General features: G+C 40.7%; 1 protein-coding gene and 1 long non-coding RNA gene across 2 annotated transcripts in view; one reads left to right on the top strand and one right to left on the bottom strand.

The window, feature by feature from the left end:
- Positions 1-14,752, bottom strand: part of MCM6 (minichromosome maintenance complex component 6) — a 45,328-nt gene extending 30,576 nt beyond the window's left edge. The window contains exons 1-5 of the mRNA XM_081241588.1: positions 14,556-14,752; positions 4,508-4,654; positions 3,078-3,188; positions 1,923-2,172; positions 70-235 (exon numbers count right to left, since the gene is read on the bottom strand). Coding sequence (XP_081097714.1) covers positions 70-235; positions 1,923-2,172; positions 3,078-3,188; positions 4,508-4,654; positions 14,556-14,662 — 781 coding nt within the window. The 5' untranslated portion in view covers positions 14,663-14,752. The remainder of the gene's footprint in view (positions 1-69; positions 236-1,922; positions 2,173-3,077; positions 3,189-4,507; positions 4,655-14,555) is intronic.
- Positions 14,753-14,935: 183 nt separating this feature from the next.
- LOC308621919 lies at positions 14,936-17,947 on the top strand. The gene is made up of 3 exons (XR_014016544.1): positions 14,936-14,972; positions 16,796-16,882; positions 17,493-17,947. It is a non-coding gene; the product is annotated as an uncharacterized lncRNA (long non-coding RNA).
- Positions 17,948-24,056: the final 6,109 nt, after the last annotated feature.

Here is a 24,056-nt window from a genome sequence, read left to right as displayed (position 1 = left end):
GCAAGAAGCTAGATACTCTGCAGTTCAGGTAACTGAGAATTTGCTAAATTTGAGCCACAGATTACCGACCTGGTATGCTAAGCTTAGACACATCAGGCACAACAATCAGCGTCCCTGTAAAGTCACACTTGTCACCAGCTTGAGCTGACTCCACAGCTTCAGCCCTCAAGATCACTTCTAAACTGCGAGGGATACTCCCTCGAGGAAGCTCAGCTTGAGTCTCTTGAATACGAACCTATAACAAAGACAAATAAATGGCCAAGGATGAGAAGAGATCTATTTCAAATGCCATGCAATCTAAATTAAATGCCACAGGGCTTCCCTGGTGGCGCAGTGGTTGAGAGTCCGCCTGCCGATGCAGGGGACAGGGGTTTGTGCCCCGGTCCGGGAAGATCCCACATGCCGCGGAGCGGCTGGGCCTGTGAGCCATGGCCGCTGAGCCTGTGTGTCCGGAGCCTGTGCTCTGCAACGGGAGAGGCCACAACAGTGAGAGGCCCGCATACCACAAAAAAAAAAAAAAAAAAAAAATTAAATGCCACAAATATCGACATATCCTAAATTATCTTACTAGTTTGCAGACTTCTGACATGTGCCAACATTCATCTTAAAAATTCTCTACCATAAAACTCCTTTCAATTTGGTAAGAGATTACATCTACTTAAAAACTTCAAGTTCACTTTTACTCTCATTAAACAACATGTATTTTTTTCTCTTTGTTCAAACTGACTTTAAATAATTGTTCTGTGTTCCATCTTCCTCTAAATTGTCAGGGAAATTTTATGAAAAATTTCACATCTTTTATACCCTCCACATCAACACGACTGTTAACATTACTTAAGACACACATAGTTTTACTGTATTATTTGAAAGAAGTTGCAAAAATCAAGATACTTCACTCCTAAATATTTTAGCACTCACCTCCTAAGAATAAAGACAATCTCCTATGTAGCCACGATAACATCAATCACACCAAGAGATTTAAATATTTAATTCCATAATGACCTCTTTATCTAGTCCATCTTTAAATTTCCCCAGTTGTCAAGAATGTCCTTTATTACAGCTGTTTTTTTTTCCCCCAAACCAAGACCCAACCTAAATTCATATTTTGTATTTGGTTGTTATATCATGTTCTTTATCAAATATAAAGCATCTTTTACCCAAAGTTGTTGGTAAGAACACGTTTCCTATAAACCAAGTATCAGAATAAAACAAGAAAACTAAGTAAGGACTAAAAACTGAATTTAATATAAATTATTTATTTTAGTCTGGTACTCATTCTCCAGTGTTTGAGCTGCTGCAGCTTTTCTCTTTGCATATACCAGAGTTACTAAGCCCTGAAGAGCTTTAGCCCCTTCATTCTTACTGCTACCATCCAACTCTTGCCCAGTTAACTACAACTGACTATTAGTCTCTTGTTAAATACCACACACAGTTGTCTCATACCAAATCATCTCAGATGATCTCCAATTTGGTTCCTCTACTTTAATCATGATAATCCTCATTGCTATCGACAAGCATGTCCATTTTCACCTGTCCTTTTATTTATGCCTTCCTCCCTCCTATCCACCAACTCCAAGTCTTACACCAACAAGTCTCTACTTCTTCAAAAATTTTCCTAACTCTAGCTTGTAATAACAGTAACAATAATAATGGTTACTGTTTATTCTTTGACAAATACATTTTATTTGCCTGAAGGAGCTTTCAATCCAAGTTGTTAAAGGTTAGAACACATTTATATACTGATAATTGAAATTTGCATTACAAATTTTTAGCTTAAATCTGTAGTCACACTTGACGAACCTTGACTTACATAAAAACTGAGTTTAACATTGCCTAAGTAAGCTTATATTAATAATTACAAGTGCCTAGAAGTGAATTATTAGCATAGGCTGAATCTGACCTAAAAAGAAATTAATAAGCACCTTTTGAAAATCAACGAATCTCGACTTATTTGTATCCAGCAGGAATCTCCTTCTGTTGGCACAAACTGGATTTCGGCAGATGTTTGGCTGTGTGTATCTGAATTGCTGTTCTACATCCTTGATCACTGTCTGACAGTCCAAGCACAGGAAAGTTCCGCTCACAAGCTCTGGATGAACTGGGTGAGTCCGTACCACCTGCCCACTGATGCGAGTGAGCAAACCAATTCTGGATGAGTTGAGTTCTCGAATTCTGTTTAAACACAGATATTGCATTAGTAAATATTCATTTTCAAACTAAAAATTTTCACTTTTAATGAGAGGATAGTCAATGATAATTTATGCTTAAAATAACAACAACAACAAAATAAGAGACAAGGTATTCTTTGGACTCTCCTACAAGAATAATTTAGTCAACATGCCCATTCCTGAAGTATAATGTACATGCATCCACAACAAAATACATAAATGAATAAATAAGAAAAACTAAGTAAAGGACATGAAAGAAAGCAATTATAATTATAAAACAAAATGATCCCATTTTTGTTTTATATGCAAATATATTTTTTTCTTACCTACATTTCTAAATAAGTATTTTCACAGTAAAGTTATCCTTGGGAAAAATTATCATAGGAAAAATTTTTTTTCTGAACTTGAAGGTTTAGAAAACACTGTATTTCACAAACCCATTTTATATTAAATAACTTGGTAATTTTATAAGTAATTTTAGTAGTTTAAGTTTTCAAAATATCACTCCAATTTCCTCCAACTATTTATTCTTTAAATAACTGCTAAAGAGGAAAACAGTTTAAAAGCTATGCTATTTAAGTTCTTGACAATTCATTAATTTTTTGTGACTGTTCTCAGTTTTCATATTTTCTCACTGAACTAATTTTTCACCTCAACATCCCTTAAAAGGTGTCCTAAAATACTGTAATCCCCAGAAATTGCTTCATTTAACATACTTCCCATCCCATTTTCCTGGAAATACATATTTTCCAAAACTAAATCTTCTGGATAACTGGATATAGCTCTTTATAGACCTGGATATAACTCCTTATAGACCTAAGACTACAACCTTCTGAGATTTCTGACAATTAAGTGATGCCTATACTATTTGGGGAATTCTTTTTTTTTTCCCAAAGAAGGGTTTCATACTTGTGTCTGGTAGGAAGATCTTGGAATGCAACATAAAAATCCTTGGCAAGAGGGATCTCTTTACGGTCTTTGACAAAGGTTTTCAAGGCCCGACATAGGTAAGGGTAAACTCTGAAAAACAAACAAAAAGTAAATCAACTGACAACTTCAAGAGGCTTACCAAGGGCTCCTTCCCCTTATGCTTCCCAACAGCTGAAACTAAGGAATTACATCTGGTTACAACCAAACTTTAGAATTTAACTCTGCAGGACACTTCTATCATCTGGTCCAGGTTTAGAGCATCTTCAATCCTCTCCTATTCCACCATAAACACATCTAAGACAATGGAAACACCAAAGATAAAATGCTGTTCCTGAATACCTATTATTTTTAAATAATCATTTAGCACGCACACGGCAGGTCACTCCTCTGTCCAAGATGACTCTACCTGAACCACCTGGGCAGTATACTACCTAGCAAGGCAGCCTCCCACTTGATGTCAAGGCCTACTATTTTCTTCCAGGTTTTATTCTTGATGGATAGGAAGTGGATAAGGGCAGGGAAGGAATTTGTGAACTGATTTGAGAGCAAGTTGGCAGAAACGTTTCACTTGACTGGTTAGATGGAAGTGTGCATGTTCTCTTAAGTTTTAAATAGCTGAGGCAGCTTGGTTTAAGTGGTAGGATCAGGAAGTCCTCTGAAAAATCAGCTACTTTCAGGAGACAGAACTGCAGCACGGTCTGTGCATGAGGTACAGGCACAGGTGTTTACACCATCAGCCCTGATTTTCTACCTCCCTCTCGTCAGTACAACTTTTCCTGCTACATACTATCACAATAAACTCTGCTGCTTATCCCTCCAACCATTCTTGATAGCCATATATGACTAAAAACACCGAGACAAATCCTCCATCTCCCAGTATACCAGGTAAAAGAACAGGACTGTGACTCCTTACTCCTGGGTCTTCATTTCTCTTTCATAACAGTCCACAGTGTTTATTTTAACCTGATTTTATTTAAACTAAGTTTTGTATAGAAAGATATTTCTGGCTTTATATAGCAATTGAAAGCAAAACAAAAGCCTAATGTCTAATTTCTGCCAAAAAATACCATTCAGCTTTTAAAATGTTTCAAGGGATTTTATATGATATGGGGAGGGGGAGTGGATTAAATGAATGACATAGCAATAGCACTGAAGCCTGACACAAAGCAATCCTCTTAACACCTGGAAAAACTACATAGAAAACAAAGGTTTTCAACATTTGCATGTGAAAAATAGTCAACTCCACAAAGGCCTAAATTAGTTCAGAGCAGCACTAAAATGACCACTGGCTGTATCAAAGGGCCTATGTGACAGATGCCTTTTTGCCTCACAAATGAACACTTCCGTTCTAAGAAGAGCTGGCTTCCCAGGCTCCATGTCTATTTAAAGTAAAGATTAATACACCAAACCTATAGAACTCCTCTTGAATGGTGGTGGAAAGTTGCTGGTTAAATTGCTCCAGGTCCAAGAAACTCACAACCAATGTGTTTCTCTCGGGACGAATTAACTCCTCAGCTAACTGCAAGTACTTAATTTCTCCATCGCTGTTCTGGAACCTGTAGATACATGCAAGTCAGATTAAACCGAAGAATTAGGCAGCAAAAAGAAGAATGTGAATGCCTGATAATTCAGCATATTGGTTAAAGACCATCAGCTTTAGGGTCAGACAGGTCCATTTTAGTAGTTGTATCGCTTGGGGCAAGTTACTTACCTATTCTAAACCTGTCCCTCTTCTGTTTGAAAAAAATAATAATAAAAAAGATTAGAACATCATCTTATCTCCTAAGATAACTGTGAAGATTAAATGAGAGAATGCCTTTAAAATGTTTTGTACAAAGCTGGGAACATAGGAAAACTACACCTTCAGATTTCAATCTGAATTTCTTGATTTAACACTTTCCATTTTTTATTTTTTTTTTTGCGGTACGCAGGCCTCTCGCTGTTGTGGCCTCTCCTGTTGTGGAGCACAGGCTCCGGACGTGCAGGCTCAGTGGCCATGGCTCACGGGCCCAGCTGCTCCGCGGCACGTGGGATCTTCCCGGACCAGGGCACGAACCCTCATCCCCTGCATCGGCAGGCGGACTCCAACCACTGCGCCACCAGGGAAGCCCCCAACGCTTTCCAATCTTAACTGTACATACCAACAATAAAAGGATAGTTAGTATTTGTTGATTAGAAAATATTAATTCAAGAAATCCAGGTTAGGAGATAGGTTCAAGATGGTGGAGTAGAAGGACGTGTGCTCACTCCCTCTTGCGAGAGCACCAGAATCACAACTAGCTGCTGGACAATCAACAGGAAGACACTGGAACTCACCAAAAAAGATATTCCACATCCAAAGACAAAGGAGAAGCTGCAATGAGGCGGTAGGAGGGGTGCAATCACAATAAAATCAAATCCTATAACTGCTGGGTGGGTGACTCACAAACTGAATAACAATTTTACCACGGAAATCCACCCACTGGAGTGAAGGTTCTGAGCCCCCCGTCAGGTTTCCCAACCTGGGGATCCGGCAACGGGAGGAGGAATTTCCAGAGAATCAGACTTTAAAGGCTACGGGGATTTGATTGCAGGACTTCGACAGGACTGGGGGAAACAGAGACTCCACTCTTGGAGGGCACACACAAAGTAGTGTGCACATCAGGACCCAGAGGAAGGAGCAGTGACCCCACAGGAGACTGAACCACACCTACCTGCTAGTGTTGGAGGGTCTCTGGCAGAGGCAGGGGGTGGCTATGGTTCATTGCGAGGATAAGGACACTGGCAACAGAAGTTCTGGGAAGTATTCCTTGGTGTGAGCCCTCCTGGTGTCGCCCACTAAAAAGCCTGTAGGCTCCAGTGCTGGGTCGCCTCAGGCCAAAAAACCAACAGGGAGGAAACTCAGCAGACAGGTGGATTAAACTTTTACTGAGCTCTGCCCACCAGAGCAACACCCAGCTCTACCCACCCCATCAGGAAGCTTGCACAAGCCTCTTAGATAGCCTCATCCACCAGAGGGCAGACAGCAGAAGCAAGAAGAGCTACAATCCTGCAGCCTGTGGAACGAAAACCACATTCACAGAGAGACAGACAAAATAAAAAGGCAGAGGACTATACCAGGTGAAGGAACAAGATAAGACCCCAGAAAAACAATTAAATGAAGTGGAGATAGGTAACCTTCCAGAAAAAGAATTCAGAATAATGATAGTGAAGACGATCCAGGACCTCGGAAAAAGAATGGAGGCAAAGATCGAGAAAATGCAAGAAATGTTTAACAAAGACCTAGAAGAAGTAAAAAACAAACAGAGATGAGTAATACAATAACTGAAATGAAAAATACACTAGAAGCAATCAGCAGAATAACTGAGACAGAAGAACGGATAAGTGACCTGGAAGACAGAATGGTGGAGTTCACTGCTGTGTAACAGAATAAAGAAAAAAGAATGAAAAGAAATGAAGACAGCCTAAGAGACCTCTGGGACAACATTAAATGCACCAACATTTGCATTATAGGGGTCCCAGAAGGAGAAGAGAGAGAGAATGGACCTGAGAAAATACTGGAAGAGATTATAGTTGAAAACTTCCCTAACATGGGAAAGGAAATAGTCACCCAAGTCCAGGAAGCGCAGAGAGTCCCAGGCAGGATAAACCCAAAGAGAAACACGCCAAGACACACAGTAATCAAACTGACAAAAGTTAAAGACAAAGAAAAATTATTAAAGGCAACAAGGGAAAAACGACACATAACATACAAGGGAACTCCCATAAGTTTAACAGCTGATTTATCAGCAGAAACTCCACAAGCCAGAAGGGAGTGGCACGATATATTTAAAGTGATGAAAGGGAAGAACCTACAATCTACCCAGCAAGGATCTCATTCAGATTCGATGGAGAAATCAAAAGCTTTATAGACACACAAAAGCTAAGAGAATTCAGCACCACAAAACCAGCTCTACAACAAATGCTAAAGGAACTTCTCTAAGTGGGAAACCCAAGAGAAGAAAAGAACCTACAAAAACAAACCCAAAACAATTAAGAAAATGGTCATAGGAAAATACATAGATAATTTACCTTGAATGTGATTGAATTAAATGCTCCAACCAAAAGACACAGGCTTGCTGAATGGATACAAAAACAAGACCCATATATATGCTGTCTATAAAAGACCCAGTTAAGACCTAGGGATACATACAGACTAAAAGTGAGGGGACAGAAAAAGTTATTCCATGCAAATGGACATCAAAAGAAACCTGGAGTAGCAATACTTATATCAGATAAAATAGACTTTAAAATAAAGAATATTACAAAAGACAAGGACACTACATAATGATCAAGGGATCAATCCAAGAAGATATAACAATTATAAACTTATAGGCACACAAAATAGGAACACCTCAATAAACAAGGCAAGTGCTAACAGCTATAAAAGAGGATATCAGTAGTAACACAATAATAGTGGGGGACTTTATAACGCCTCACTTACACCAATAGACAGATCATCCAGACAGAAAATTAATAAGGAAACACAAGCTTTAAATGACACAACAGACCAGATAGATTTAACTGATATTTATAGGACATTCCATCTGAAAACAGCAGATTACACTTTCTTCTCAAGTGCACACAGAACATTCTCCAGGATAGATCATATCTTGGGTCACAAATCAAACCTTGGTAAATTTAAGAAAACTGAAATCATATCAAGCATCTTTTCCAACCACAACACTATGAAATTAGAAATCAATTACAGGGAAAAAACCGTAAAAAACACAAACACATGGAGGTTAAACAATACGTTACTTAATAACCAAGAGATCACTGAAGAAATCAAAGAGGAAATGAAAAATACATAGAGATAAATGACAATGAAAACATGACAATCCAAAACCTATAGGATGCAGCAAAAGCAGTTCTAAGAGGGAAGTTTATAGCAATACAATCCTACCTCAAGAAACAAGAAAAATCTCAAATAAACAATCTAACCTTACACCTATAGGAAGTAGAGAAAGAACAAACAAAACCCAAAGTTAGTAGAAGGAAAGAAATCATAAAGTTCAGAACAAAAATAAATGAAATAGAAACAAAGAAAACAACAGCAAAGATCAACTCTATGCCAATAAAATGGACAACCTGGAAGAAATGGACAAATTCTTAGAAAGATATATCCTTCCAAGACTGAACCGGGAAGAGGCAGAAAATATGAACAGACCAATCACAAGTAATGAAATTGAAACTGTGATTAAAAATCTTCCAACAGGGCTTCCCTGGTGGCGCAGTGGTTGAGAGTCCGCCTGCCGATGCAGGGGACGCAAGTTCATGCCCCGGTCCGGGAAGATCCCACATGCCGCGGAGCGGCTGGGCCCATGAGCCATGGCCGCTGAGCCTGCACGTCCGGAGCCTGTGCTCCGCAAGGGGAGAGGCCACAGCAGTGAGAGGCCCGCGTAACGCAAAAAAAAAAAAAAAAAAAAAAAATCTTCCAACAAACAAAAGTCCAGGACCAGATAGCTTCACAGGTGAATTCTATCAAAGGTTTAGAGGAGTGCTAACACCCACCCTTCTCAAACTCTTCCAAAAAATTACAGAGGAAGGAACATTTCCAAACTCATTCTATGAGGACATCACCCTGATATCAAAACCAGACAAAGATACTACAAAAAAAAAGGAAAATTACAGACCAATATCACTGATGAGTATAGATGCAAAAATCGTCAACAAAATACTAGCAAACAGAATCCAACAACACATTAAAAGGATCATACACCATGATGAAATGGGATTTATCCCAGGGATGCAAGGATTCTTCAACATACGCAAATCAACCAATGTGATACACCATATTAACAAATTGAAGGATAAAAACCATATGATAATCTCAAAAGATGCATAAAAAGCTTTTGACAAAATTCAACAGCAATTTATGATAAAAACTCTCCAGAAAGTGGGCATAGAGGGATCCTACCTCAACATAATAAAGGCCATATATGACAAACCCACAGCAAACATCATTCTCAATGGTGAAAAACTGAAACCATTTCCTGTAAGATCAGGAACAAGACAAGGATGTCCACTCTTGCCAGTCTTATTCAACAGTTTTGGAAGTCCTAGCCATGGAAATTACAGAAGAAAAATAAAAGGAATCCAAATTGGAAAAGAAGAAGTAAAACTGTCACTGTTTGCAGATGACATGATACTGTACATAGATAATCCTAAAGATGCCAGCAGAAAACTACTAGAGCTAATCAATGAATTTGGTAAACTTGCAGGATACAAAATTAATGCATAGAAATCTCCTGCATTCCTATACACTAACAATGAAGGATCAGAAAGAGAAATTAAGGACACAGTCCCATTCACCACTGCAACAAAAAGAATAAAAACCTAGGAATAAACCTACTTAAGGAGGCAGAAAACTATAAGACACTGATGAAAAAAATCAAACATGACACAAACAGATAGAGATATATCATGTTCTTGTATTGGAAGAATCAATATTGTGAAAATGACCATACCACCCAAAGCAATCTATAGATTCAATGCAATCCCTATCAAATTACCAATGGCATTTTTTCCAGAACTAGAACAAAAAATCTTAAAATTTGTATGGAGACACAAAAGACCCCCAATAGCCAAAGCAATCTTGAGGGGGAAAAACGGAGCTGGAGGAACCATACTCCCCGACTTCAGACTATACTACAAAGCTACAGTAATGAAGGCAATATGGTACTGGCATAAAAACAGAAATACAGATCAATGGAACAGGACAGAAAGCCCAGAGATAAACCCATGCACCTATGGTCAAGTAATCTATGACAAAGGAGGCAAGGATATACAATGGAGAAAAGACAATCTCTTCAATAAATGGTGCTGGGAAAACTGGACAGCTACATGTAAAAGAATGAAATTAGAACATTCCCTAACACCATACACAAAAATAAGCTCAAAATGGATTAAATACTTAAATATAAGGCCAGACACTATAAAACTCTTAGAGGAAAACATAGGCAGAACACTCTATGACATAAATCACAGCAAGATCCTTTTTGACCCATCTCCTAGAGAAATGGAAATAAAAACAAAAATAAACAAATGGGACCTAATGAAACTTAAAAGCTTCTGCACAGCAAAGGAAAGTATAAACAAAACGAAAAGACAACCCTCAGAATGGGAGAAAATATTTGCAAATGAATCAACAGACAAAGGAGTACTCTCCAAAATATATAAACAGCTCATGCAGCTCAATATTAAAAAAACAAACAACCCAATCCAAAAATGGGCAGAAGACCTAAATAGACATTTCTCCAAAGAAGACATACAGATGGCCAAGAGGCACATGAAAAGATGCTCAACATCACTAATTATTAGAGAAATGCAAATCAAAACTATGAGGTTTCACCTCACACTGGTCAGAATGGGCATCATCAGAAAATCTCCAAATAACAAATACTGGAGAGGGTGTGGAGATAAGGGGACCCTCTTGCACTGTTGGTGGGAATGTAAACTGATACAGCCACTATGGAGAGCAGTATGGAGGTTCCTTAAAAAACTAAAAATAGAATTATCATATGACCCAACAATCCCACCACTGGGCATATACCCAGAGAAAACCATAATTCAAAAAGACACATGCGTCGCAATGTTCACTGCAGCACAATTTGCAACAGCCAGGTCATGGAAGCAACCTAAATGCCCATCAACAGACAAATGGATAAAGAAGATGTGGTACATATATACAATGGAATATTACTCAGCCATAAAAAGGAATGAAATTGGGTCATTTGTAGAGACGTGGATGGACCTAGAGACTGTCATACAGAGTGAAGTAAGTTGGAAAGAGAAAAACAAATATCGTATATTTACATATATATGTGGAATCTAGAAAATGGTACAGATGAACAATTTGCAAGGCAGAAATAGATACACAGATGTAGAGAACAAACGTATGGACACCAGGGGGGAAAGCGGGGGTTGTTGTTGGTGGTGGTGGTGATGGTGGGATGAATTGGGAGATTGGGATTGACATATATACACTAATATGTATAAAATAGGTAACTAATAAGAACCTGCTGTATATTAAAAAGTGATAAGCAATTAAAAAACCCTCAAAACACCCTAACTCTATTAATGATATAAAAAAAAGAAATTCATGTTAAAAATCCAAAGATTTAATTTCTAAAGGGAAAACTGACAGATTAGCTGCTGATTTAAGAACCAGAATACAAACAAATACACAGAAATGAGGTGTTTCAGCGCCTAAAACCTTCAGGAAAACGGAAACATACACACACACAAAGTAAAGCTGGTGTGTTTTTTCCAAAAGCGTATCATATGAACATATTTGATTTTTGTTCTTCTAACATAACCATGCAGGTTAGTTTTGAGAAAAAATCAATTCCCCCTTCAAATACAGCATGTTCTGTTAAATACCTAAATATCTATCTGCAAAGCACTATGCCAGAGGTACCACAGGCTGGAAATGACAGTATTGTCCCTCTGCTAGGGTTGACACTCTCATAGGAGACATTTCTACTAAAGACAGGGACAAGACATCTAAATGTCCATGACAAATGAACGAACAAAATGTAGTATACACATACAGTAGAATATTGTTCAACCTTAAAACAGGATATTCTGCAATGTCTCAATATGGATGAATCTTGAGGACATGGTGCTAAGTGAAATAAGCCAATTACAGAAAGACAAATATTGCATGATTCTACTTATATGAGGTATCTAAAAGTCAAATTCAGGAATTCCCTGGCGGTCCAGTGGTTAGGACTCCACGCTTTCACTGCCGTGGGCCCGGGGTTCGATCCCTGGTCAGGGAACTAAGATCTCACAAGCCATTGGGAGAGGCCAAAAAAAAACCCCCAAGAAGTCAAATTCATAGAATCAAAGAGTGGAATGGTGGTTGAAGGAAGAGGAGAATGTGGAGGTACTACAGGCATAAAGTTTCAGTCAAGCAAGATGAGTAAGCTCTAACAGATCTACTGTACAGCAATAACACAGTACAGTTAAAATTTTGTTAAGAAGGTAGATTTCATGTTAAGTGTTCTTTCCACAATAAAATAAAAAGGAAAACGAAAAAAAGGAGGAGGTAAAAGAAATGTGACAGGGGAATATAAACTAATTTTGCCTAACAGGGACACCTACAAAGGCTTCATGCATATAAAAGGTAGCACTGGAATTCTGCATTGAAAGACTTCCAAAATTTGAAAGAAAAAAATTGAGTGGTGGATAGATTGGCTACAGATGTTCACAAGTATGTAGCAAAGTCAGGAAGGGTATGGGAGGAGTGTGGATAATGACAGAATGGCTGTGGAAGATCAAACTGGAAAGAGCAGCTGTGAAGAATTTGGATCTTATTCCATAAGCAATGGCAATCAAAGTTGGTATTTTGAGAGGGCGTTAACATTTTTTCCCAACAAATACAGGGATTATTTGTCTTGTTCATCATTGTGCCCAGGAGTCAGCTGCATGGCAAACTGCAAGGAAGCAAAGGTAATTACATTATTTGTTAAAATCAAACATAATTGAGGACCTACCTGTGTAATGTGGTGTGGTGGCTAGGTGGGATTAAGGATGGGATTTACATTCAGATGAAACAGCTGACAGGTAGATATATCACCAGAGATGACAGAAAATGGCAGCTTGGGAACATAAGGGAAGAAAGGATTGGTACTGCCTGAAAGGTTTATAGGGTTTAACAAATGAGGTATGAATCTTTAGCTAGGCTTTGAAGGATGAAGAGCTGTCAGGCAGAGAGTTAACATTGCCAAAAGTAGGGAAATATAAATTAAACTATGGTTTTAACTCTATCAGAATTTCACAAGACAGCAGAATTATTCACAGTGGTAAAAGTGTGGAAACAGCCTACATATCCATGGATGGATGAAGAGACAAACGAAATGTGGTATAGACATACAATGATATACTATTCACCCTTCAAAAGGAAATTCTGGCACATGCTACAGCATGGAAAACCTCAAAGACACTATGCTAAGTGAAGTAAGCTGGTCACAAAAGGACAAATATTGTATGACTCCAAGTCTGAGGTACCTAGAGTAGTCAAGTTCATAGACAGAAAACAGAGTGGTGTTTGTCAGGGGCAGGAGGGTGGGGGGAATGGTGAATCATTGTTTAGTGGGTGCAGAGTTTCAGTTTGGGAAGAAGAAAAGTGGTTTGGAGATGGATGTTGGTGATGGCTGTATAACAAGGTAAATGTACTTAACGCCAGTGAACTCTGTGTTTAAAAAAGGTTAAAATGGGGACTTCCCTGGTGGTCCCGTGGTTGAGACTCTCTTCCCAAAACAGGGGGCATGGGTCCGATCCCTGGTTGGGGAACTAAGATCCCACGTGCCACAGGGCACGGCCAAGAGAAAAAAAAGGTTAAAATGGTAAAGGTTTTACCACAATAAAAACAAAAAAACAGAAAAAACAATTTCCTGCCATGTTATGACCCTTAAAGACGTAGAAGTCATTAAGGCCCCTAAGAATAGCTAAAAGAAATTTTAAGGATGGTAAGCATTTTCGTAAGACATGTGCTAATTTTTTAAAGCTTCACTATAACTAGTGCTAACAACTTAGTGGAGTTTCTAAATATTAGTAAAACCCCATATGATTTTTTTTTTTAGGACTATGGCAAAGAGTCTCAGGCCAAGATGTCATCGAGGAGAACTTCAAATGCAAGAAATGATCAAATTAAAAAACTGAGCTCTTAAAAAAAAAAAAAAGAATTTCCTAAGACATTCCGCAGTGCTTCCACTTCTTCCTGGAGGCGGTAGAGTCCATACTCAGGGAAAGCTGAGCTATATCTGCACGATCTAAGAAAAGTAACTGGTGGCAGTGGCTGAAAGCCAGGGAGAGGGGGTTTGAGATGCCTGGAGCCTAAAAAAGGCAACAGAAAAAAAGAAAAGTGGGGTTTGGAGGGTTGGAAGGAAAGGAAGAGACGGAGGGAGTGCGTTCAGCGCTATAAGCAGGTCGGCCCCTCGCCCGAGCATCTGTCAACCACGGGGTTCACTCCGGCCCTTTCAACTCCACGGGCTCCAGGGCTGCCAGGCCCTCAGTGGACCCCAGTCAGCCCCCCGCCAGGATTCATACGCCAGTTCGGCCTCTCCCGCGACCCTGCGGACGCGCGGCCTAACTGGACGAGTTACTCATCCCCACCCAGCCTCAGGGTCCGAACAAGAAACCGGGGGCTATGCGACCACCAGCCTTACACACTGTGAGGACTGAACGACGGGCCTAAAGCGCTCGGCCCAGGGCACTGCGCACGTCAGGAGTTTGCGGAAGGGCTCCAGATGGATTTCACCCCCGGAAACCAGCCCAGCCCGGCCCAGCCTCCTCCCCGCGGCCCGCTCTCCGAGGCGCGCGACCCCTCAGTTCCCGAACACGCGCAGGGCCCACGGCGCCCCCGGACTCCGGAAGCCGCGAGGGGCGGGAGGGGGAAGTTCCGCGGGTAAGGGGTGCCCTCCGACTCACTCCTCCAAGAAGTCCACGAACAGTTTCTGGCACTTCTCGGCCACCTCGTCGCGGACTTCCAGGTGCTGGCTACCGGCGCCCGGCTCTGCTGCCGCCGCGAGGTCCATCGCTGCCTAATGCTGAGGGGCCGCCGGCGCCACGCTGGACCGCAGAGACTTGCTTCTCCCCGGACGCTGCCGCTCGGCGCGCACCTCCTCTGCCCCGCCCCTTCGCCGGAACGCCGGAGCCAATCGTGGTGCAGGAGCTCGGGGATTTCGCGCCAAACCTGTCCAATGAGCGCGGCCTCTCCCTCAGCCCCTCCCACGGAGCGGAGATTTCGCGCCAAATGCAAAGACCCGAGAAAGCCGGGTGATCGGCCTCTGCGCCTGCGCAGTTGGTCGTGTCCGGGAGAATTTGGCTGCTGGAGCGAGTTAAAAGGTAAGATCTTTGCCCGGGGGTGGTTTTTCAAATGTTCTTCAAATCGTTTCACTTATATTAATTGAGCAAGAGGCGTAATGCCTTATGGAAGAGGAAAATGAGTAAGATTCTGACCTCCTGCTTGAGCCATCTAATTGGAGGACATAAACTGTAAACCACCGGCTGAAACCCTGTAAGAGTCAAAAGTGACGTAGTAACAGTACCAGGGGGAGGGGAGAGAGGGGAGTTGGCAGAATTATTCTGGTTGGTGCTGACCGGGAAAAATCAGCGAATATTTGACGCTGTTGATTACTTCCCCTCTCAAACGCACTCTTGGCTTATGTCCTCTTGACTCCCCCTCTCTTTGGCCGTATTTTCCCGACTTCGTTTCACTTGATTTTTCTCCCATCTCTTTGGCCATTCCTGGTTAGCCTCCTTTGTAGGCGCCTCTTTAGGGAGTGCCTTAAATGTTCTGGTCCCAGAGCCCTCTTTTCCCATAAAGGAGCTCTCTTAGGCGATCCCCTTCACTCACTTGTTTTCAATTCACCAAGGCCTTGGTGCTGATGACTTCTGAATCTGTATCACCAACCAGTTCTGTTTCCTGGGGCTCCAAGAAATTACAAGAAGCCTGGATCAATTCCATTTTTTGAGGCTTCCAAACACATAAAAAAAATTTTTTTTAAATGCCGAACAGGATGACAGAAGCTACAGTAATTATTTTAACACACACACATAGAGAAAGACACTATTCACAAGATATTTACAAGGTTTAACCGAAAACTCATTACTTGTGTGCTGTAGTGTATTTGTGTATTGCTTCATTTGAAGGGGATTGGAACCCTTGCAGGCCTGTACCCCTCAGCCTTTCACCAGCTCCAGATCTGCCTGCCTACAGGACATCACCACTTGTATATACTTTAGGAACCTCAAACTCACCTGTTTCATGATATTCACAGCCCTTCTGCACTGGCACAAGAATGGATCCAGGAGCTATCTAGGAGCAGTTTGCTGACCAGATTCTGTCTCATTCTCTCAAAAGGCCTCCTTCTTTTCTTTCCCATTTTTCTTTTTCCCCCTTCTCCTTCTCTTCTATCCTCAAGGTAGATTTCCCAGAACTAAAGCACCGTGTACAGAAGGAAAAAAGCAAAGAACAGGAGTGAAGAGTTCCAGGCTAATTTACGGCTGTGCCCACTGAGAAACTTGGAACTTGCTCTTCTCAGCTCTCTACACCTCACAGGCCCTCCCTTCCCCCTTCAGACATGCACCTCTGGACCAGAATAGGAGATGAGGTCTCCTAGTGAGGGTAGTGGAGGTACCTTCCATAGAAGAGGAGGATGTGAGTTATGAAACATATCTGAGCTGTATCCCAGAGAGTAGTATGCCTCTGTGTGTGTGTAAGCCTGAGACTGCTATCCTTAGAAAGGCCTGCTTGCAAGGTTGGCCTTTGGCTGGCACTTGGGAACTTGACTGGTAAACAGTTCCCTACACTGATATTACACTTTCCCTAAATGGTAAGAATGGCTCACTGTGCCTGAAATGTTTTTACAAACAACGTGGTTGATATCTTGGAATATCTTCTGAGAGTCTGGAATCTTGACATGTGCTCGGTAGACGGTGCTTATGTGACCAGCCCCCAGTAACAACACAGGCTTCTCTAATGAGCTTCCCTGGTAGACACGTGTGTTATTACAATTTGATACTGGGAAGGAATTAAGTGCATTCTCTATGACTCCAGAGGGGAAGGACTCTAGGAAGCTTGTGCTTGGTCTCCTCTGGATTTTGCCTCCTGTGCCTTTTCCCTTTGCTGATTTTGCTTTCTATCCTTTCACTGTAATAAATCATAGCCATGAGTATGATTATATGCTGAGTCCTGGAGTCCTCCTAGCAAATCATTGAACCTGAGGATGGCTTTGAGGAACACCCAACGCAATGTATGTATTTTTTAACCTTATGATAGAGAATTTCAAACACACATAAATGTAGACAATAGTATAATGAAGTTTCATATGTAACCCCGATAAGCACTAACACGTGGCCAATCCTGTCCCAACCACACACCCCGTCTGCTTTTCCCTCTCCATAGTGATTATCTTAAACTTTTTATTTTAGAATCGTCTTTTAAAATAGTCTTGTTGGGCTTCCCTGGTGGCGCAGTGGTTGAGAGTCTGCCTGCCGATGCAGGGGACACGGGTTTGTGCCCCGGTCCGCGAGGATCCCACATGCCGCGGAGTGGCTGGGCCCGTGAGCCATGGCCACTGAGCCTGCGCGTCCGGAGCCTGTGCTCCGTGACGGGAGAGGCCACAACAGGGAGAGGCCCACGTACCGCAAAAAAAATAAAAATAAAAAATAAAATAGTCTTGCAAAAGGTAGGATAGAGTTGTCATATACTCTATGCCCATTTTTCCCTATTGTTAACATCTTACGTTACCACAGTACATTTGTCACAATTGAAGAAGGAACTTCAGTACAGTATTATTAACTAAACTCCATACTTTATTTCGATTTCAGTAGTTTTCCCTTAATGTCCCTTTTCTCTTCCAGGATCCCACCCAGGATACCACATTACATTGAGTTGTCCTATCTCTTTAGTCTCCTCTGGTCTGCAGTTTCTCAGAATTTTCTTGGTTTTGATGACATTGACAATTTTCAGGTATTTTGCAAAATATTCCTCAGTTGGGATTTGTCTGATATTTTTTCTCATGTTTAGATTATAGTTAGGGGGTTTGGGAGGAAGACCATAGAGGTAAAGTACAGTCCTCATCACTCCCTTATGATTTTGAAGCACATCCTAGATATCATATCATTTCATCTGTAGATATGTCAGAAGGCATCTCTAAAAGATAAGGGCTCTTTTTCCTGAGACATATCTTTGGCCGGGTTGTAGCAGTACCGGTTGATGCTGCTGATTCTTTTAAAGCTAATTGTAATATTTTCCTGGATTACCAACACTTCAATATATTTTGAATAAAACCAGCAGATTAAATTTTTACATGGTTTAGGTGGTGTACAATATTCAATAATATATTTATGAAATCATATTATGAAATATTTTCTTCCAAATAAAGTCAATCCTCATCTTATAAAATATGTAATATATGTTACCTCTTATTAACAAAACAAGAGAATTAGATGTTAGCTGCTGATCAATTCATTTTTAGCAGTACATGATTAAATGCCTTTTTAGTCATTTGCCTTCCACTTTAGTTACTTACATATGAGAAGTTTGGTCATAATATGTAGCAAAAGTAGTGGTGAGGGCAGTGGTAATGATGGCAGTTTTTAACTGTTTTTATATAATACTTATTTAATTTTTTCCAAAGGTGAATGCCATAATTACACATACACACAGAGTTACTGCAAAAATATTTAAAACTTTCATTATATTTCTCAATTTATTATAACATCATTTTGACCATACTTATATTACATTATTATACTTCAAGAAAAGAGGAACAGCATATAAATTTATTCTTGTTTTTATAGCTATTATGAAAATGGGTAATTTAATTCTATTGGTATTCTTTTAATATCAATTTGACTGCTTTTAATCATTAGTTTTACAAAATGTCTTCCAGATTTTCTCTCCCAGTGGTTTTTAAGACTATTTCTTGAAACAATATTAACATTTTTGTTTGAATTGAAAAACGAAGCTGGATTTTTTCTAACAGAACAGTAAGTGTGATTTAGCCGATTCATTTACAATGAGGACAGGCTTCGCTAAGTGTTATGGGGTGGATATTTCTGGACGTTGAATGACCTAAATCTTGAGCTGTGAGGTTTTGGCCAACATTTATCTAAAGAACATTATAAAATGAAAGCAGTTTATTTTTTAAAAAATTGTATGAGCAAAGGTTTGTTGAAATTAACTTTTTTTTTCTTCTCAAGTTTAGGAAAGATTTGGACAGCAGAAACAGAGTGAGGAATCCTCAGAAGAGATGGTAGGGAAGCCTTAGGAATAGATGTGATCACCCAGAAAGCATCTGAAGAAAGAGAAGAAGGTAGGGCCAAACATGAGACCCTAGGGAATACCAGCATTTAAAAGGAGGCTGAGGGGCATCCTAGGACTTCCCTGGTGGTCCAGTGGTTAAGACTTCGCACTTCCAATGCAGGTGGCCTGGGTTCAATCCATAGTCAGGGAACTAGGATCCCACATGCCGCAGGGCGTGGCCAAAAAAAAAAAAAAAGGAGGTTGAAGAGGAAAATGCCATGGGAGAGACTGGGAAAGAACAGCCAAAGAAATAGGAGAATCTGAAAAGCCAAAAGAGAAGACTCTGGAACTAGTCATTGTCAGTGGTAAAGGCTGCAGAGTGGTCAAGGAGGACAGAGGCTAAACATGGTGGAAGGAGTTTCAGTGATGTGGAGGGGTGGAAGTTAGATTGCAGGGGAGGGAAGAGAGCAGAGGAAGCAGAGTGAGTGGCGACCACTCCTTACTAAGTTGGGCTACAAAGACAGAGTGGATTATAAGGGACTTGCTCTGCTCTGTCTGGGTTGAGAGGCCCTTGACACAAGCTTTGGTGCTTTTGAAACAGTTGGCTGTTGGAGCACAGGTGCAGGGAGAGAGAACCAGTCAGCAGTTACTCTCTCCCTCTGGCAACTGAGGAGAAGAGGAGAGACTACATGGCCCCCAACATTTGCGATGGAAGGGGTTATCTCACTCCACAGAGGCCTCCTGTTACACCCTCTTGCACTCGTGCGGCCAGGGTTACCACCTATGGTAGCAAGGCTGCTGAAACCCACTCAAACTCTACCAGCCCAGCCAATCGCCCTGGTAGAGAGCTTTGTTCCGGATTGCACAGAGTTACTAGATGGGCTAGCAGTTTCCCTGCATATAGCCCTTCTCCAAGAAAATTGGCCTTAGCTAATCCTACTTGTCCTCCCCAAAAGGCAAATATGGGAAAGTCTTTTGCTCTACAAAAGTATGTACAATAAAGGAGTACTCACTCAGAACCTTGCACCAGAATCCAGTTGTACCTGGAAGGACGTTTTGTATGCCGAGTAGCTGGCATGGCTTCAACAGTTAAGCACATGGGCTCTGGATTTGAGTCCTGGCTCCACTACTTAAGTGATCTTGGCTAAGTTACTTAACCTCTCTGTGCAATAGGTTTTTTATCTGTGGGACAATAATAGAAACTGTTAACAGCACTATCGTTATAAAGAGTAGTCATACAGAGTGAAGTTAGTCAGAAAGAGAAAGACAAATACCGTATGCTAACACATATATACGGAATTTAAAAAAAAAATGTCATGAAGAACCTAGGGGCAAAACGGGAATGAAGACGCAGACCTACTTGAGAATGGACTTGAGGATATGGGGAGGGGGAAGGGTGGGCTGTGACAAGGCGAAAGAGAGGCATGGACGTGTATACACTACCAAACGTAAGGTAGATAGATAGTGGGAAGCAGCCGCAGAGCACAGGGAGATCAGCTCGGTGCTTTGTGACCGCCTGGAGGGGTGGGATGGGGAGGGTGGGAGGGAGGGAGATGCATGAGGGAAGGGATGTGGGAACAGATGTATATGTATGACTGATTCACTTTGTTATAAAGCAGAAACTAATTAAAAAAATAAATAAATAAACTTAAAAAAAAAATGGAAAAAAAAAAAAAAAAAAAGAGTAAATAAGATAATATGTATAATGAGCTTTTATCTGAGGGGTAATAATAGAACCTGCTAATAGGGCTGTCATTGTAAGGATTAAAAGAGATAATATGTATAAAGTGCTTCATAATATGTGCAAATATGTCTGGCACATATTAGATATCATACTCATATTCTATTTAGCCCTCCTCAGTACTGATTCATTATAACGCTGTTTATCTCTGAAATATTTTCCATAAAAATATATTTGTAGAGGAATTCCCTGGTGGTCCAGTGGTTAAGATTCTGTGCTTGCACTGCAGGGGGCACGGGTTTGATCCCTAGTTGGGGAACTAAGATCCCGCATGCCACGTGGTGTGGCCAGACCAAAAAAAAAGAAAAAAATATATATATATACTTGATGACATAAATACACTATGGTATAACATGTGTGTGCTTGTGTGTGTGTGTGTAACCTTCCTTTGAGTGCTCTTATGAGTGCTCAGCCAAAGAGAACCACTGTAGCCTGCTGTACTGTGTACTCTGTACCAGTAAAGGTTGGTTAGTCCACCACACCGCAGAACTGCACATCGCCATCTGCCGAAGTAAAGGTGTTCTGCAACTCACCCTATTAGGACTACCAGCTGGAGATGGGTGGAAGATGGATGTTATGAAGGGCTTCATAAACATCACTGCCACTTGGGAGGCAAGACCAAGAATGATATGACATGTGCCTGGGAGAAACTTTGGCCCAAGGCATGTCTTAACTTCAGAGTTATTGAGGAGATCCAAGAGCAAATGCCAGTGTTCCAGGAATGCGTTTCCCTAAGGACTGTGCTATGAGGACCCAAGTAGGGCTGATGTGGCTGGCATTCCCATTTGCAGGGACCCAGAGACCCCTTGACAACATGGGATATGTGTCCATTGTGATTAGACCTGTCTCCTTACTGTACCACCTCCACCGTGAGATTTTCTGGCCTCCCAGCCTACAGTTCTCTCTCCTTTCTCTGAACTCTGGAAACATTCCATCTCCCAGTTGGCACACGTAGTTTTCTGCGTGATTAGGTTGGTTTTCTTTTCAGGCTGTTATCTTTTGGCTTGATATCAAACATTTTTATTGACTGATTAAAACTGGGAACTTGGGAAGACTTAACATCTCTAAGAAACCAAAGGGCGCATTTTCTTAAGAAAAATTTTTACTATAGAAAATTTCAAATATATTAAAAAGTAGAATAGAATTATGCACCCCTATGTATCCATCACCTAGTTCAATCTTATTGGATCTATAACTCCACCATCTTCTCCTGACACTAAATTATTTGGGTAATTTCTGACGTATAATTTCTTTTGTAAATAGTCCAGTATGAATCTCTAAAAGACAAGCATTCCTGTAAAAACACATATAGCCACTATATCAGATGCTCTTATGTACTCCTTCAGGTCCTCACCTGTCTCTTGTTCCAGTTCCATGAGGGCTCTGAGCTACTTGATGGTATCTCCTGCCCTCTGTGCCTCTCAGGTTTCCCTGTTGTCACCACAGAGGAACTGGCTCATGCCTCTTAGAAGCACCCTGGATGAGAGAGGGAGTCAAGGTCACAGAGAATCTTTGATCAATGGGAGAGGAGAGTCAGTGCTTAAATTGCTTTCCCCTAACCAATCCCCTACATATGGGTATGTAGGTTAGGTTAGGGTTTTTCCCCCTCCCTTCTTCCCCATGCCCCCCATTAGAAACAACAGTGCAATAAACCTCTTTGTATGTGTGTATTTCTGGAGGATAAATTTCTGGAAGGGCTGGTCTTAGGTGAAAGGGAATGAATATTTTCGATTTGCCTAAACTACCAAATTGGTTTTCAATAAGGTTGTACCAATTTATTCTCTTACCAGTGTACAGGGCATTTTCATTTTAAGTGAAATAAGAACCTTAAGCCAAATGGGTTAAATTCTGAGCTTAAAATTACAGTTTGCGGTCTGTCAGTGAGAAATGAATATTTGGGTAATAGAAGCTACCTGGTACCCCAAAGTCTCAGCAATCGCCAAACTTTGCTCCATTCATTCATTTATTCAATCATACAACAAATATTTAATGAGTACCTACTATGCATCAGTACTAAGGTACTACTGATACTGCAGTGCCTGTCTGTTGTATAACTTACATTCTAGGGGGCCAGGCTGAAGTGGAGCACACTGAAAACTTGGATAGAATTCATTCCTTCTTGCTATTGAGCCTCAACCAGGTAAACTGTTTCTGTTACAGTTAGCCCAATAATTACCCAGTGTTTTATAAAGAGATAAAACCCATCTCCTTGGCTTGAAATTGAAGAAGGAAATTTTACAACCCATTCTTCAAGACAAAAAGAGATTCATACTTTTCACGTGCAGTTGTGGCAGGCTGTGCCGGCATCAGGGGCTAATCATCTTTTATCAGCCCCAGGAGACTCATTCTGGGCCTATAAGACTGGTGGGTTGACAGGCAGCTCAGAAAAAGAGGCACTTACAAGCAGCTCAGATGCAACTAAATGAAACATTTTTCTGATCTGAATGCAAGTCCACCAGGTTATTGTGAATAATTAAGTGAAACAAAACAAAAAAGAAACACAAAAAGAGTCCGTGCTCCTTTCAGCGGTTATAGAGGATTGTATGACTGATAGCGATGTTTAGAAAGCATTGCATTGCACAGTTATGTGAGAGGCAATAATGACAGCTAGTCTGATTCCTAGCATGGCTTCAACTAGAATACCTGAGAGTGTGTGGCATGTGTGGGTTTTGTTGTTATATTTTTAATTAACAGGAACAAAGGGCTGTAGTGCTTCGTGCTGCTACTGGTTCTTTCTGTGCTACAGCTCAGTGTATGAATCCTGTCCTTCAGTCATCAGTGTGTTGGGGTATCCTTCAATGGGCAGACATTTCTGTAGATAGGGCTCTTAGAAACTTACAACCTAATGGTGGAGGTAGGATATGAATACAACTACAAATTGCAGAAAAATGCAAGTATACCAAAATACATAAAATATAAAGTGATATGAAAGTAGAAAGTTGAAATGGAGGATTCTAATTACGATATTTTCTGTAAATTGAGATAACCTATGGGGAGGCAAAAAAAAATCTTTCATTATTTTATAGTAAAATATAATTTTAACAATTGCAAGTAATACATATTCAGAGGGATACGGATAAATAAAGGCAGAGGGATACAGATAAAAGACAATAAAAGCCACCCCAAATTGTATCACACAGAAATATTTATGGTTAATATTTTGATAAATATTGGGTCGGCCAAAAGGTTCGTTCAGTTTTTTCCGTGAGATGGCTCTGGTAGCACTTAGGTGTCTTTAACTTCATTCGAAACAATTTTGTTAGATTGTATGTGACAGCTGTCATGTCAGCATGCATTTAAAAAAAGACTTATCAGAATTGGTGATTTTTTTTTTTTTTTTGACTACGTTGGGTCTTCGTTGCTGCACACGGGCTTTCTCTAGTTGCAGCGAGTGGGGGCTACTCTTCATTGCGGTGCGCGGGCTTCTCACTGCGGT

The sequence above is a fragment of the Mesoplodon bidens genome (genome assembly GCF_964165515.1).
Source record: "Mesoplodon bidens genome assembly, chromosome: 8".
NCBI lineage: Eukaryota > Metazoa > Chordata > Mammalia > Artiodactyla > Ziphiidae > Mesoplodon > Mesoplodon bidens.
The sequence above is the reverse complement of the archived record's forward strand: the minus strand, read 5'-3'. Positions and strand labels throughout refer to the sequence as shown.